Raw genomic sequence first — 16,522 nt, 5'->3', positions numbered from 1 at the left:
ACAGGTGAAAGACTTGGAGGACATTTTTAGAAACTTGTAATTTACTTTGATGGAATTGTCAATTATATTTTTATTTTGTCGAAATCTGGTGATTTATTGAGAGTTTTGTCATTCCTCTTGACATACATGAAGGGGACCTAATATCAGAAACACATACAACACCATCACTAGCCGTGAGGTCGGTGCTTGAACATGTAGTAAATACAAAAACAGGAAGCAAGATGCAGAACGGTTGTATGTAATAGCATTAGACTGCACAGATGTGGCCAAAAAATGTGTGTATTCATTGTGCAACACAAAGATAATGAATAGCCTTGATACAAGAAAGTTCAATGTGCACGTGAACGCAGCGTTTACCAAAGAACGACTTTTATTTTGAAGGCGAAGGCTTGCAGCTGTGCATTTAAACACTGCAACGCTAACTGGTAAGCTTGCTAACACGCAATGTAAACCTTTTAATTCACTGTTTAAGGAGAATTAAAAGTCACAGCATTAGGTGACTCAATGTGAAGGTGGATACAGATGGATACGTCTTCGTTAAACTGCGTCGTAGCTTTGTTGTGTTTACTGTCGGGGTGCACAGTTACAATACGAGGAATTACAAATGCTTGGCGAACAGTTAGGGTGGCAGCTTTCTCCCAATATTAACCATTAGACTATGATTTAGTCAATATAAACACGTTAATTAAAATTTACAGATAATAGATGAACAAAAAGGAAAACGGAATCAAATGAACTTTGACCCACTTGTGTGGTCTCCGTCCAGTGTTTGTGTGAGCTTGTGTAGCCTACTTGTGTAAGCTGCTACTGCAATATTAAGATATTACAGTAGCTAGATTTAAATGAATCAGAAAAAAATATACTGTTATAGAAAATATAATTGTGACACCTGTGAGGAAATGATTGACTCAAATGCCAAATATACACTGCCAAGCCAAATAGGTACGAGCCTCCTAGTGGATAATTACTGCATGGGCGATTATCTTTCAGCTGGCAACAAGTTATTTAACCCCAACTGATGCAATGAGTAGCTTCTCATTTCTAAAGCAAACATGTCAAGACACATCCTGTGGTCTTGGGAAAGTTAGTCTGTTTGAGAAGCGTCAAATCATTGGCATGCATCAAGCAGAGAAAACATCTAAGGAGATTGCAGAATCTACTAAAATTGGGTTAAGAACTGTCAAACGCATTATTAAAACTGGAAGGATAGTGGAGAACCATTGCATCAGGGTAAGAAGAGAGGCAGAGGAAGTGATGCACCCATCAAGCCTAGTGTCTACTGTACAAGCCTGTGGGCAGTGCTATGATCTGGGGTTGCTGCAGTTGATCAGGTCTAGGTTCAGCAACATTATGTGTCCAAAGAATGAGGTCAGCTGACTACCTGAATATACTGAATGACCAGGTTATTTCATCAATGGATTTTTTCTTCCCTGATGATACGGGCATATTCCAAGATGACAATGCCAGGATTCATGGGGCTCAAACTGTCGAAGAGTGGTTCAAGGAGCATGAGACATCATTTTCACACGTGGATTGTCCACCACAGAGTCCAGACCTTAACCCCATTGAGAATCTTTGGGATGTGCTGGAGAAGGCTTTGTGCAGTGGTCAGACTCTCCCATCACCGATACAAGATCTTGGTGAAAAATTAACGCAACACTGGATGGAAATAAATCTTGTGGTACTGCAGAAGCTCATCGAAACAATGCCACAGAGAATGCGTGCTGTCGACAAAGTTAAAGGTGGTCCAACGAAATATTAGAGTGTGTGACTTTTGTTTTTGGCCAGGCAGTGTAATTGTGATACCTGTGAGGAAATAATTGACTCAAATGTCAAATATACACTGCCAAGCCAAATAGGTACAAGCCTCCTAGTGGATTATTACTTCATGGGCGATTATCTTTCAGCTGGCAACAAGTTATTTAACCCCAACTGATGCAATGAGTAGCTTCTCATTTCTTGAACAACCATGTCTAAAGACACATCCTGTGGTCTTGGGAAAGTTAGTCTGTTTGAGAAGGGTCAAATCATTGGCCTGCATCAAGCAGAGAAAACATCTAAGGAGATTGTAGAAACTACAAAAATTGGGTTAAGAACTGTCCAACGGATTATTAAAAACTGGAAGGATAGTGGGGAGAGGAAACTTATCAAAACAATGCCACAGCGAAACAAAAGTCAATCAAGTATCAGCAGTGGGAAAACCCAGACATGACTGGTTGTGCCGGCATAGTTCTGTTGATAAAGTGAACACAGACCAACTAGATCTAGGCGGTCCTTTAACTGACTGCCATCAGCTGAATGCTCCATCTAACAGCACTGTGTTGACTCTTCCGACTGCAGGTCTCCGGCCATGTCGGCGTGCTCAGCCCTCCTGAACCGGCGTGTAGCCAGATCCTGCCGCAGGCTGTGGTGTGGTGTTCCTCGGCCACTCGTCCACATCAGATCAGCCAGCGTAGCTGAGCCAGGACCAAAAAGATCTGATGAGGAACATTTCTGGGAGGCAGAGGGCAACCTGCCCTTCACCAGAGCTAGGATAGGTTCTTTCTTTCAGGAAAGGCCAGTGTTGAAGAACAAATTTCTGGAGGATGCTTTGCTCAGAGGGTACCTGAGCAGACACCTGCCCCAGGAGGTGAGCAATGAGTACAGCTGCAGTTGAAAACATACTAAACAGACATGACCGAACATAATGGGAATGCCTGAGAAATGGTGACAAGTTAGTAGTTTTGGAGGCGAAGAGGGGTCACACTAACTATATATCAATATACATATACTATATATGACTGGATATACATCTGTAAAAGCAGATTTTTGCATATGTAAAGCATGGTAAAAAATACCTTTGTTTCACATGTGATTCATAGTTTTCCCTTAGTTTTGCAGTCACAACGTCAAGTAGCTAATTTTGGAGAATTAAAGCAAAATCTGTCAGTTTTCTATCCCAGCATAAAGGCTTGTGTGTTGTTCATAATCTCATGTATTGTTCCTAGGCGGTTTTCTCAGACTTGTGTGCATTTGGAGAGCGTGTGGCTAAAGAAGTGGACGGGTGGGGTCGAGAGTGTGAGGTCACCCCTCCACAGCTGGTGCGCTTTGATCCCTGGGGTCGCAGAGTGGACCACATCGTGACCTCCCCGGCCTGGAAACGCATGAAAGACCTGTCAGCACAGGAGGGACTGGTCGCCATTGGATATGAGAGATCATTTGGGGAGTGGAGGTTTGGAGCTTTTTTTCAGTTTCAACTCATGTCATGCTTTAGTTCAACAGACAGTTTCTAAAAGGGTGCGTTTTATGTGTGCTTGTTGTCCAGTCGTGTGTACCAGATGAGCAAGTTGTACATTTTCTCTCCCTCGTCTGGTCTGTATACCTGTCCTCTGGCCATGACTGATGGAGCTGCCAAAGTCATCCAGGTGTGTTCAAACAAGTCAAACTAGCATAGTATGTTATGAAACAAAACAAACATTGTCCGTCATCTTGTCACTGTGCCGTCATCCACAGTAAATTAAGAACATGGAATGTGGGAAGAAGAAGGGGATGGGTGACTACTAGATTACTGAGCAGCTGTATGTAGACTAAGATTTTAGAATAATGGCATTGTTGCAGTGTATGTAAACACATTTGTCATTTTAACTTGATTCATCCCAGTAACCTTTATCTGTCTTGTGAGCATAGTGAGTGATTGTCTGGCTGTGTATGTGAAGTCCATAGGTGTCTCGCGGCCAGTGGAAGAAGCCTTCAGTCGTTTGACCACTCGTCAGCCTGAACGTTTCTGGACGTCTGGACAGTGGATGACAGAGAGACAGGGAGGATCTGATGTCGGTCAGTATTTGACCTGCTTGAAGCTCTATCAACCTCATACTACATATTAAAGGCTGCAGTACAGCAGAGAGTACTTGCACAAGTTATCCATGGAGGAAATTTTAAAGTACTGATGTTTGATCGATTCTGTAATTCTGTACTACAGTAACTATTGTTAGGCTTCACGAGTTGCCTGTCATTGTCCCCAGCCAGCGGCACTGAGACGGTGGCTGTTCCCCAAACAGACGGCTCATACAAACTGCATGGCTTCAAGTGGTTCACGTCTGCCACAGATGCAGACATGACTCTCACACTGGCCAGAGTGCAGGACAGGATGGGAGCAACCACACCGGTACGGCTGACGTCGTCCACCGGCACTCCTCTTCCATTTGTCCCTACGCACTCAGATGGATTTCATTGCTCTGTGTGTGCTTTTCTCTGCCCCGCAGGGAAGCAAGGGTTTGTCCCTCTTTTATGCAGAGGTGAGCCGAGATGAGGACGGCAGACTGAGAGGGATAGAGGTTCAGAGACTGAAGGACAAGCTGGGAACACGACAAATGCCGACTGCCGAGTTACTCCTGGATGGCCTGCCAGCACACAGGGTCAGTTACACAGTAATAAGTTATAGATTATCCCAAACCATCATAGTGGAAATATTTTTCCTGGGCTACTTTTATGTTCACCTCCCCTGATCTGAAAACATTTTGTACTGCTAAAGAGTAGAATAACAGTACACTCCATCACTGCTAATTTTATGCAAGGTACATTGCATACTACTTGTCAAAGTATTACTCATGCAGCAGTTGAAATATTTAAACTTTCTACATGTAAAAAAGAAAGAAATTGTACAATACTTGTGAAATCGGATGTCAGACTGTGACTTCAAAATGTTATGATGCAACACTTTTTCGTTTGATTGTTTCCCTGTGTTTCACCACTGTACATAGTCTGTGGGCAATTCCTTTGAGAACTTCATTATTAGAGAACATTATCAATTAGCACACAGCTCTCACTTACATTGAAAAAGCCCAGGACACCAGTTTCCTCCAGTGGCTTCAGTGTGATCGTGTGAAGAGCTGGGAATTGTCCAGGGTTGGGGTTAGGGTTTAAACATTGCTTGCCTTTGCTTCTGTTTACACAACATCAATGCTGCTTGTTATAAAACACATTTTTTATCTGTCTGTTGAAATTACAGGAGCTGATTAGAAAAATGAAATGAAATCAATATTTCAAAATGTGTTTTCTAAAATGACAGTTCTCAGAGGAAGGTAGAGGTGTGGCATCCATAGCAAACATGCTAACTATAACCAGGATCCACAACAGCATCTCTGCAGCAGCTGCAATGAGAAGGTATGATACGGCTCATGCCACGTCACGGCGTCCTGCACTGATTTCTGAAAACTATAAATAAGCTGATTATTAATGTTTGTGTGTCTTCAAAGGGTGCTCCAGTTAGCCCGTGACTATGCCACTCGCCGTACCGCTTTCGGAAAGCTTCTTAAAGACCACCCACTGCACATGCAGACTCTGTCCAGAATGGAGGTAAGCTTGAAGGATACTACACGTACTACACAAACATTAGACAGAGTTTCCCATCATGCCTCACTGACTCCTGCTCTCATTTCATGTGCAGGTGGAGACTCGCGGAGCTTTTCTCCTGGTGATGGACGTGTGTCGTCTGTTGGGCCGAGAGGAGAGCGGCATTGCGACCCAGCTTGATGCACACCTTCTACGTCTGCTCACGCCTGTGGTCAAACTCTACACTGGGAAGCAGGTGCACAGCTTTTACTTTTAATGTGGTCACATGCCCATAACCTGCCTGTTTGGATTGTTTGAAATGTTGATGAAATTTTGTTGGCCTCAGGCGGTTGCTGTGGTATCGGAGGGTCTGGAAAGCTTTGGTGGACAGGGCTACATTGAGGATACTGGGCTGCCCGGGCTACTTCGTGATGCACAGGTGAGGTCAACACCAAATATGAAAGTCTTTTACACTTTCTGTAGTATTAAAACTATTATCTCCTCTCTCAGGTGTTGAGTATATGGGAAGGAACAACAAACGTCCTGTCTCTGGATGTGTTGCGCTGTGTGGCTCGCAGCTCAGGAATGGTTCTTCAAGCTTACTTTACCCATGCCAAGGTATGATGTCGAGAACAGATCCTGTCAAGCAAGTTCTGTGACTATAACCTATGACAGAGCTGAATTAGAATGTGATGTGCACTTGTTTTCTTCTGCTTGCAGTCTCTTCTTTCAAGTGCCTCAAGCGTTTCTTCACTGGCGCCGGCTGTGAAAGCAGTCGACAGCGCTCTGTCTGAATTGGAGGAGTTTGTCCAGGCAGCAGCTACCAGAGCTCCGGGCTACCTGGAGCTAGCAGCCAGAGACCTGGCATACAGCCTGGCTCGCATCTACACAGGTGGGCACCACAGTTACACAGAAAAACAGTTATGATGAGTGGTTTAATGATTTTTAAATATTGCACTGTCAGTCCATCTTAGAGATCAGTTGGTATATAAGATCAATCATCTTATAAATCCTATATTTTTCTATATATCATAACTTTCACAGAACTCACAATCACTCTCTGTTTGTGAACAGGTGCCCTTCTTATTGATCATGCATGCTGGAAAGGAGCTTCTCCATGTGACTCCTACGCAGCTCTCAGGTAAAAAAAAAAAAAAAAAAAGTACAAAAAGAAATGCAATTTAAACTTTGCATTCATTCTTTATATATGTCTTTCTTTTCCTTTATCAGGTGGTGTGAACAAGACTTGTGTCCTGTGGCGACTAAGCAGAGGAGAGGCTACTATGACGCCAGCACTCCACCACTTGACGCTGCGCTGGTCTATGACCAGCCGACACAAGGCTGAACCATCGCTGAATACGTTGATGGCTTGATCTGCTAGTGCAAAGCTCAATACGCCACAAATTCGGCTTCTGTGGATGACTGAAATCATGTTATTGAAAATAAAAATGTAGCACAGCAATGCAACTGAAAATGAGGTTTCTAACACAATGTAGTTCTGTCCATTTGCTATTTTTACTATGTATATAAAGTTTCTATGTTTTGTCTGCAATAAATATAAACTATAGATTGATCTTTTTTTGTTTTTTTGCAGTGTACAAATAATTTTGGAGCTCTGAATTCTTTAAAAGCGGAAAATAATCACATCCGTTTGATTGTTCCCACACTTATTCTACTTTAAAGGCAACTGCTCACAGTTTATCTGGAGCACTGGTCAGAAGTAACAAGAGACCTGACTGATGATACAGGAGGGATAGAGTTTGCACACATGTTGCTTTCTAGTACTGTTGGACATGTCTAGTGCGCTAATGGTCCACCACTAAATCTTCATGACTGTTAAAATGATAATTTTTGGAGGATGTAGTTTTTGATGCTGCTAAACTAGATTGACTTAAAAAACAAAATGTTTCTGTTATTTAGTCTATATATTAGTGTATATGTAGTATCAAAAAATGGCCACAAAAATGGCACAAGATTGTATTTTCCTACTTATTTTTTGCATTGCGCTCTAATCCTGATTATATAACACATTAAATTAGTAACATTTAAATGCAGGATTATGTCTTTTATTTATTTCATTGTCAGGGGGCATTTCAACTTCAATGCTACTACTGCTTTCAGGTATTTCAAGGTCCGATTTGTTGATTCGTCATTAGCAGTGCTGAGTTTCCGAGGAGTCCCTGAACGCATACAGCTGGAAAAACAGGAGGTGGAGTTTCAGGAGAAGGTGTACACAGTGTACGCGGATATGAATCAGAGCACACATACTGTGTACACGGTTAGAGACAGATTATGATAAAAGCTTTCTCTGGGACAACAACAACGACGCGTATTTGTTGAGATTCGTTTTGCTCTTTGCTTTAAACGTTCGGCTCCGGATTAAAGGACTAAACTGACCACAGTCCCGTTTACGCACCACCACCACCACCACCAGTAGAAACATGGACTCGGCTCCAGGATAATCGGAATCATGTTTCTTAATTTTGTCCTGTCGCTTCTGCTGGTGCTGTGTCACCAGCAGGTCACCTCTGGTGTCGGATTAACCGGAGGGTCCTCAAACACCACACTGATGGACGTGATGTCTGAAAACGATGAGGTGGGTGAGACTGTGAACGAGGTGGGTTGTCAGGTGTTTGTGTCCCTGGGTGTTAATGTTTGGCCGGAAAGTTGTCAGCAGATTTTTCCAGCTGTCACAAGCCTGAGTGAAGTTGGATGTGTTCAGCCCGATCAGGACAAATGCATCTGGATTTACAATATTGTTAGGATATTGGAGAGCAGTGTATTGACTGAAAAATATAGTTAAAAGTGACTCATCTGCCTAAAAGTTATTCATATTAGTGCAATTTGTAGATAATAAATCCAGTATCCATAATAAAATATAAATAAATACAATTACAATTTACCAGAACTCAGCAAGACTTGTCCTGCTGCCTCAAACAGTCCCAGGTTCATTGTTTGTGGTAATTTCCTGAACTACAATGTGTTTGCACTCAAACTTTTCCTTATGCTGCAGAGCTGAGGGTATATTTATGCATATTCCGCATTTAAAAAGTTTATAACAGCCTTTTTTTCAGGAGTATGTTTATTGCTGAGATTATACACTGAACAAAAATATAAATGCAACACTTTTGTTTTTGCTCCCATTTTTCATGAGATGAACTCAGAGATCTAAAACATTTTCTATATACACACACAAAATGACCATTTCTCCCAAATATTATTCACAAATCTGTGATAGTGAGCACTTCTCCTTTGCCGAGATAATCCATCTCACCTCACAGGTGTGGCATATCAAGATGCTGAGTAGACACCATGATTATTGCAGAGGTGTGCCACTCTGAAACATGCAGTTTTGTTTTATTGGGGGGGGGGGGGGGGGTCTGGAAACCAATCAGTATCTGGTGTGACCACCATTTGCCTCACGCAGTGCAACACATCTCCTTCGCATAGAGTTGATCAGGTTGTTGATTGTGGCCTGTGGAATGTTGGTCCACTCCTCTTCAATGGCTGTGCGAAGTTGCTGGATATTGGCAGGAACTGGAGCACGCTGCTGCATACGCCGATCCAGAGCATCCCAAACATGCTCAATGGGTCCAAACATGCTCAATGGGTGACATGTCCGGTGAGTATGCTAGCCATGCAAGAACTGGGATGTTTTCAGCTTCCAGGAATTGTGTACAGATCCTTGCAACATGGGGCCGTGCATTATCATGCTGCAACATGAGGTGTTGGTCGTGGATGAATGGCACAATGATGGGGCTCAGAATCTCGTCACGGTATCTCTGTGCATTCGTAATGCCATCAATAAAATGCACCTGTATTTGTCGGCCATAACATACGCCTGCCCATACCATAACCCCACCGCCACCACGGGCCACTCGATCCACAACATTGACATCAGAAAACCGCTCACCCACACAACGCCACACACGCTGTCTGCCATCTGCCCTGAACAGTGAAAACCAGGATTCATCCGTGAAGAGAACACCTCTCCAATGTGCCAGACGCCATCGAATGTGACCATTTGCCCACTCAAGTTGGTTACGACGATAAACTGGAGTCAGGTCCAGACACCGATGAGGACGACGAACATGCAGATGAGCTTCCCTGAGACGGTTTCTGACAGTTTGTGCAGAAATTCTTTGGTTATGCAAACCGATTGTTGCAGCAGCTGTCCGAGTGGCTGGTCTCAGACGATCTTGGAGGTGAACATGCTGGGTCCTGGGCTGGTGTGGTTACAAGTGGTCTGCGGTTGTGAGGCCGGTTGGATGTACTGCCAAATTCTCTGAGACGGCTTATGGTAGAGAAATGAACATTCAATTCACAGGCAACAGCTCTGGTGGACATTATTGCTGTCAGCATGCCAATTGCACGCTCCCTCAAAACTTGCAACATCTGTGGCATTGTGCTGTGTGATAAAACTGAACATTTTTAGAGTGGCCTTTTATTGTGGCCAGCCTAAGGCACACCTGTGCAATAATCATGGTGTCTACTCGGCATCCTGATATGCCACACCTGTGAGGTGGGATGGATTATTTCGGTAAAAGAGAAGTGCTCACTATCACAGATTTAGACAGATTTGTGAACAATATTTGAGAGAAATGGTTATTTTGTGTATATAGAAAATGTTTTAGGTCTTTGAGTTCATCTCATGAAAAATGGGAGCAAAAACAAAAGTGTTGCGTTTATATTTTTGTTCAGTGTAGTTGGTGTATTGGGCTGCATGGATTAGGCAAATGCTGCAAATGAATGAGCAGGATGGCATTAAATCAGTATTGAGGTTGTGTAAAACATTGTGGTGACGTTTGTTTCTCGGTTTATCTACTTGATATCATGCACGCTGCATATCATTAATACTGTGTTAAAAATGCAGCATTGTGGTTTCACGCTTCTGAGAACTGGTTGATGTTCCTGTTGGCTTCTGTTAAAAATATTTGAGAGCTGTCACATGTAGTTCGTGGCATGCGTTGAACTCTAATGTCTGTATCAACATGTTGAGCCATTTACAGGTTTAACATGAGTAAATAGAGAGCTGGTGTTTGTGTGTCCAGTGTGACCACGTGATGAACCTCAGTACTGCCGACCGCTGCGCGTTTGTGAAGAACACACCAGACTGCAGCATGGAGGATGGCTTCATCAACTACCTGGACTTGGCCTTTTGTTTGCTGCCTCCCAACCTCACTCCTCTCACCATCACGCTCTGTGTAAGTGTTTGTGTGTCGGGACAGTGGTCATGAAGTGGCACGAAACTCTGCATCTTAGCAGACTACCAGATGACCTTAGGAGGAAGTTGACTTTACTGTGGGAGAACTGGGGAATACTGATATGACACACTCACTGTTTGCTAAATACTGGATGTTTTTTTTTTTTTATGTGTAAGCGTTTTTTGATTCCTCCTCTTTGCAGTATTGTTTAACTGTCTCATCTAAAATACCACTAATCATATTGTTGTACTGCAAAAACAGTCTGACTTTTAATTCTGCAAAGAAAAGTGTCTCTCAGATGAATGCCCTCTACTGCAGATTAGGAGCAATAAGACAAGTGTAGTAAACTGAATGCATTCAACCTAATCCTAGTTCACAGAGCATTTATCTGAGCAGCACTGAATGTGTGTCATTACAACAGTCTGCGTGACTTTACTTTCTTCTGCTTCTCCACAGATTATATGGCTTGTCTTTTTGTTTGTCATCCTTGGACTTACTGCGTCTAAGTTGTAAGTGTCTCTCCCCTTAATGTGCCCATACCTATGGAAAGTGAAATAACGCACGTGCAGGGTATGAACAGATTCACGTCCTCAGTGCTTAATAGTCACATGAGGGAGAGTCACGTGACTGCAGAGTTGGTTAGTTCACTTTGAGTTGTGGGATTTCCTCAAAGGAAGCTCAGTTTGTTCCGTATTTCTACTTTCACCCTGACCTTTTTTTAGTTGCGCTACTGTAACTGAATCATAAAGATGCAGAAGTATAGATTAACAAAGATGTGTTTATTTCGACTCATACAATCATTTGTATTTGTTTTGTCCCCAGTTTCTGTCCCAACCTGTCGGCCATCTCCTCCAGTCTACACCTCACCCACAACGTGGCCGTATCCTTTCACACCATCTTCTACTCTTTTGCTTCCGAGTTTGCAACTTCTTTTTTTGACTGGTTAGACTTTCTTGCTAGTTTCCTTAACTGCAGTCCGTGCTGAGGGCGTGACGTTTCTGGCTCTTGGTAATGGAGCTCCTGACATCTTCAGCGCCATGGCTGCGTTCTCCCACCCACACACTGCGGGGATGGCTGTCGGAGCTTTATTTGGTAGGCTTGGACTCTCTCCTTCTCACGACAAAATAGATAAAGGGAATTAGCCTTAACACGTGAACATCTGTTTGTCCCCTCAGGAGCCGGTATATTTGTTACTACAGTAGTTGCGGGCAGCGTGGCGTTGGTCAAACCTTTTGCTGTAGCCTCCCGGCCATTCCTACGTGACGTCATCTTCTACATGGTTGCAGTGTTTTGGACTTTTCTTATGCTCTACAGAGGAACTACAACTCTGGGAGAAACACTAGGTACACACACACACACACGCGCCTTTGCGGTAAAACTGAGTCTTAACCCTCAAACAGACAGCCTTGTAAAGAAGTGAAGACCGGCCAGAATGTCCTCAATTTGCCAAATGTCCTCACTTTGATGGTGTGAAATTCATGGAACTGGTCCTCGGAAAGATAGCTGTGCAAGAACACACTCACACACACGCACGTACTGACATTCATGTTTGGTGAGGACCTTGCATTGACATGATCATGCATTCCCTTGCCCCTCACCCGAACCATAACGTAACCTTTACCCTAAAGCCAAGTCTTAACAGGTTTTAACCCCCAAAAGGTTGTGGGGCTGAGTCTAAAGGGCTCGATAACAACAAAATATCCCCACAACATTAGTGATTTATAAAAAATTGACGCGCACAACCAAATAATAACACAGATGCACAGTGGGGCGTCATTTGAGTGTATTATTTGCACTCTTGAACAGATTTCTCTAACGGCCTCATGAGAGCCATTTTGTTCAAATCTGTCAACACTTTATTACTTCTGCCTCTGACTTGTTTATAACCCAGTCAGCTGTCAATTTCAAAATTTGTCTACAGACTTCTCTTAGTCTGTGAGTCAAGGAAGTTATGTTAGTGTCTGGCAAAGATCCAGGAACTTGCTCATCCTGCTAAAAGAGCTATTTAACTTCAATAAAAATAAAAGAATAAAAACTTAAAATAAAAGCAATACAACTATAAAGGATTTTGTAGCGTGGCAAACTAAATACTCTCTTGTAGACAGGGGCAGTCTACTGCTGAAAGCATTTTCTGCCCAAAAAACAATGTTGTTCAAAGACTCACCCAGCCATAGTGTCACTGCTGTGTGAAAGTATGAAACTGTTTTGAAATCTGAGCATGTTTTTTTTTTTTTTTTTTTTTTTTTTTCTCCAGCAAGAACTTCATTTTTACATCATGTATAGAGACTAGTGGTGGGACTTTAACTTGTTAATTACGATTGCGTGTTAAAAAAAAATAACGCATTTAATTGCAGTTTGCATTCCAAACAACGCAGAACTTTTGTCAGTGCCATTTAAACTCAATACTTTTCAGGGATATTTTTCTTTGTTTTTCTACTGTTTTGAATTGAAATGCTATTAAATGCATTTTTCCAGACATTAAAAGAGCTTGAGTTTACAATATTGTCTGTGTCTATTATTTGATTCAGTCGTCCACTAAAATCCATTTAAGTTAAAAAAAAAAATTGCTTTTTGGGGCAAATATTGTTATGCTATTAAAATGTGATTAATCGAGATTAATTAATTACAGAGCCTCTAATTAGATTAAGAGTCCCACCCCCAATAGAGACAGACATCATGATGTCTGTAAAGATTTTTTACATTGAATTATCAGTATTTTAATGGTTTATAGCCATGCCAACTTTTCTTAAAACGTGCACAAAAACAAGTTTGAAAGAAATCATTTTATGTGTCAAAATTTTTGTGTTATTCATATTTTTAAACATTTTTATGCTGTGTATAAATTCTAAAGTTGTATTTTAAATGAAAATGTTAAATGAAAAGTCAGACTCATAGTTGTCGGTTTAAGGAAGTTGATATGGTGCTAAACCAAGACAAAGTAAACGCGTGAAAGACAGAAGAAATTGACCAGTCAGTGTGGACTCCAGAGGATGAATAAATGTTTTACATATACTTTAGACCGGATGTCACTTTAAGTCTCAAGAGCAGTTTTACTCCAAAGTCTTCATTTCAACTTTTCTAGGGTACCTGGGCCTCTATGTGGTGTACGTACTGACTGTTATCATCAGTGCAATCATCTACAACCGGCAAAAATATTCATCAAACACAACCATCCAGAATGTGACACATATTCCAGGTTAGATACACAAACTCATATAAAGACAAAAATAAATAAAAATTAAATAATTTACACGGTGACGATTGTTTTCTTTGCAGAGAATTTACTGTCGTCTGACTCTTCAGATGACGACTTTACAGCTGGGGCCATCCAGCAGGAATATGGTAGGAATGCAGCACCCTTATAGGAAACAGTATAAAAGTTAATATACAACAGGACTTTTCTGCATGATCAGGACCATAACATGCACGTGTGTGTTTATGTTGCAGAGTCAGAGTACAGGCCACTTCTGCCTTACTCCGAGTCCACGAGCCACATCCTGCTGAGCTCTTTGAATCCTGTGGACAGCAGGAAGTGGAGGAGGAAACCAATAAGATGGAGAGTGCTTAAAGTAATCAAGGTGCGTGTGAACTTTGTTGATGGTTCAAAGTCGAAGCTCAAGGAAATCACTTAAAACTTTTGTCCTCCGCCCACAGACACCTCTAGAGGTGCTGCTGCTGCTCTGCATCCCCATAGTTGACCCCGACAAAGAGGACAAGAACTGGAGACGCCCACTGAACTGCATCCATCTAATCACTGCTCCGTTGGTGTGTGTGCTCGTCTTCCAGTCTGGAGTGTGTAAGTGTGCCACCTTTCATGGTAAAGGCAGCGTGACGCACTGTGGCCATATTCAGACGAAACGTGTGGTTAAATTACTGCTGTTCTTTTTTTTTTTTTCTTAACTAACGTCTAGATGGAGATTACATGATTCAAGGGCAGTTTCCTCTCTGGCTTCTGATTCTTCTGCTGGGACTTTTTCTGTCTGCTATTGTCTTCTGCACAACAACCAATGATTGTCCTCCCAAATATCATCCAGTAAGTGCTGATGACGTCCAAAATGTACAGGACATTCAGATCTTTGTGAGCATTACATCATTGTACCAAAGGCTGTAATTATTTCATTTTCTCTAAACGATTCATGCTATCAGCTCCACTGAGGCACAGGGATGCTTCGAGTTTAACACATGCTACAGGTACAATGTTTAGGTATATATGTTAGGTACACTAAACACAAAACTGAAGTTGATGAATACATCATTAGTTTTAAGAATAAGAAAACCTTTATTAGTCCCGCAATGGGGAAATTGCAATAGTGGGGGGAGGAAAAGGGGAAGAAAAACAAGAGGAGAGGGGAGGAGAAAAAAGGTACTTGGTTGGAAAATCTTGGAAAAACAATTGCCAAACTAAAAAATTTGACCATGTGATGATGGTGCCATCAGAAAAGTCAGACAACCACCAAAATCAGCACCGTGAATGTCTATTTAAAAAAAATAAAATAAATCACAGTGATATATATCCAGTTGTTGAAATGTTTTAATTTTCAGGTAGGGCTCGTATGCATTCATTCATTCATAATTAGAATCACCTCTCTGAAACAATTTAATTTGAAGGGTATTATTCGTGTTGCGATGATGAATTATGTTTTGTTGCATTTAAATCTGTGACTCTAACTTTGTCTCGTTTTCCTCTCCTCAGCTCTTTGCTCTTTTGGGCTTTGTGGTGAGCGCTGTGCTGATAAGCGCGGCGGCCTCTGAAGTGGTCAGTCTCCTGCACATGCTCGGGGTGGTGCTGAGTCTCAGCAACACTGTGCTGGGCCTGACTCTTTTGGCCTGGGGCAACAGCATAGGAGGTGAAACTTGAGAATCTAATTCCATGCTTTTACAAAACCTAATCAAATATATAGCTGCACATATATATGTAATATGATCTGTATGCATCTCTCTTTTTCAGACTGTTTCTCTGACATCACCATTGCCCGGCAGGGTTACCCACGGATGGCTATATCTGCCTGCTTTGGAGGCATCATTTTTAGTATCCTTACTGAATCTGTATGAGCATAAAAATACAATTCATGGACACGCATAAGAGTTTTGTAATGATTGCATCCTTGACTACTTCTTTCAGATATGTTATTTGGGGTAGGTTTGGGCTGCGTGGTGCAGATGGTTAACACAAAATCTAACGTGCAGGTAAGCTTCTCCTCAAAGGAATACAGAAGTCTCAGTTGAAAACATAATGGACACTATAAAGATATCACGTCTTTGTCTCTTTTTCCTCCTCAGTTTGAGTCAGAGGGTCTGTTGACGTGGATTCTTGCAGGAGCTCTGGGTTTGTCTTTGGTCCTCTCCTTTGTCACCGTTCCACTCTGCCGCTTCCACTTGGGTCGGATCTACGGGATCTTTCTCCTCATCTTCTACGCCATCTTCCTCCTCATCGCACTTCTCACAGAGTTTGGCAAGATTCACCTATAGACCTGTGGCCAGTCTCAAAGAGGACATGTTGCCCCGCAATGACGAATGTCACACTGGAAAAAGACAAAGACACCCTCTTCTACGCATGATATTAATGCACTATTTATACAAGAATCAACAGTATGCTCTGTTGCACTTGCCTGCTAACCACATCATGTGGTTAGCCAGTAAAACCAAACCAAACTAAAGAAAAGCCAAGACTGCTCAGGGAGAGCTGCAACTAAACACACTGTGCCTTTATTCAGCTTCTTATTTGTACGGGATCTGCGACGGCACTTAAGAGTAATAACAGACATTACAGATGGTTGAAATCTGTCATTTAAAACACTGTGAATCAAGATACTGTAAATTGAAATGTTAATGACCTTGTACAAAGCTACTTTGGGGAAATTAAATAATTTTGGTTTGGTATTTTTTTTAAAGCTTGCATGCTAGTCTTTCTTCACTTGTCCAATAGGTTGTAGCAGCAACAACTCATCAGTGCACTTGACAGTTTAAACAGTTTATTAAAATCCCTTAATATAGAATTAAAATACATT

General features: G+C 42.0%; 2 protein-coding genes across 2 annotated transcripts; both read left to right on the top strand.

The window, feature by feature from the left end:
- Nucleotides 1-113: 113 nt before the first annotated feature.
- Nucleotides 114-7,191, top strand: LOC311493661 (acyl-CoA dehydrogenase family member 11). Its single transcript, XM_084552401.1, has 15 exons — nucleotides 114-425; nucleotides 2,341-2,629; nucleotides 2,988-3,211; nucleotides 3,305-3,404; nucleotides 3,696-3,813; nucleotides 4,002-4,144; nucleotides 4,242-4,394; nucleotides 5,048-5,142; nucleotides 5,235-5,334; nucleotides 5,426-5,566; nucleotides 5,657-5,749; nucleotides 5,821-5,928; nucleotides 6,031-6,202; nucleotides 6,385-6,451; nucleotides 6,541-7,191. The coding sequence occupies exons 2-15, from the start codon at nucleotides 2,351-2,353 to the stop codon at nucleotides 6,653-6,655; spliced, it is 1,908 nt and encodes a 635-aa protein (XP_084408527.1). The 5' UTR covers nucleotides 114-425; nucleotides 2,341-2,350; the 3' UTR covers nucleotides 6,656-7,191.
- A 62-nt stretch (nucleotides 7,192-7,253) lies between these two features.
- slc8b1 (solute carrier family 8 member B1) lies at nucleotides 7,254-16,394 on the top strand. The gene is made up of 15 exons (XM_084552453.1): nucleotides 7,254-7,906; nucleotides 10,362-10,514; nucleotides 10,971-11,023; nucleotides 11,337-11,394; nucleotides 11,501-11,606; nucleotides 11,690-11,857; nucleotides 13,597-13,710; nucleotides 13,791-13,856; nucleotides 13,962-14,092; nucleotides 14,169-14,310; nucleotides 14,426-14,547; nucleotides 15,208-15,361; nucleotides 15,463-15,543; nucleotides 15,637-15,701; nucleotides 15,795-16,394. Exons 1-15 carry the CDS (start codon nucleotides 7,781-7,783, stop codon nucleotides 15,981-15,983), a joined length of 1,728 nt encoding a protein of 575 aa, XP_084408579.1. The 5' UTR covers nucleotides 7,254-7,780; the 3' UTR covers nucleotides 15,984-16,394.
- The last annotated feature ends 128 nt before the right edge of the window (nucleotides 16,395-16,522 follow it).

The sequence above is a fragment of the Chelon labrosus genome, assembly GCF_963514085.1.
Source record: "Chelon labrosus genome assembly, chromosome: 9".
NCBI lineage: Eukaryota > Metazoa > Chordata > Actinopteri > Mugiliformes > Mugilidae > Chelon > Chelon labrosus.
This window is presented reverse-complemented; position numbering and strand designations above follow the sequence as displayed.

Coding starts and splice junctions, on each gene's coding strand:
- LOC311493661 (XM_084552401.1), top strand. CDS start 2,351: ATGTCGGCGTGCTCAGCCCTCCTGAACCGGCGTGTAGCCAGATCCTGC. Junction 4,395..5,047: donor ATGGCCTGCCAGCACACAGG/GTCAGTTACACA, acceptor CTAAAATGACAG/TTCTCAGAGGAAGGTAGAGG. Junction 5,143..5,234: donor GCAGCAGCTGCAATGAGAAG/GTATGATACGGC, acceptor GTGTCTTCAAAG/GGTGCTCCAGTTAGCCCGTG.
- slc8b1 (XM_084552453.1), top strand. CDS start 7,781: ATGTTTCTTAATTTTGTCCTGTCGCTTCTGCTGGTGCTGTGTCACCAG. Junction 7,907..10,361: donor TGATGTCTGAAAACGATGAG/GTGGGTGAGACT, acceptor TTGTGTGTCCAG/TGTGACCACGTGATGAACCT. Junction 14,093..14,168: donor GAGTGCTTAAAGTAATCAAG/GTGCGTGTGAAC, acceptor CTCCGCCCACAG/ACACCTCTAGAGGTGCTGCT.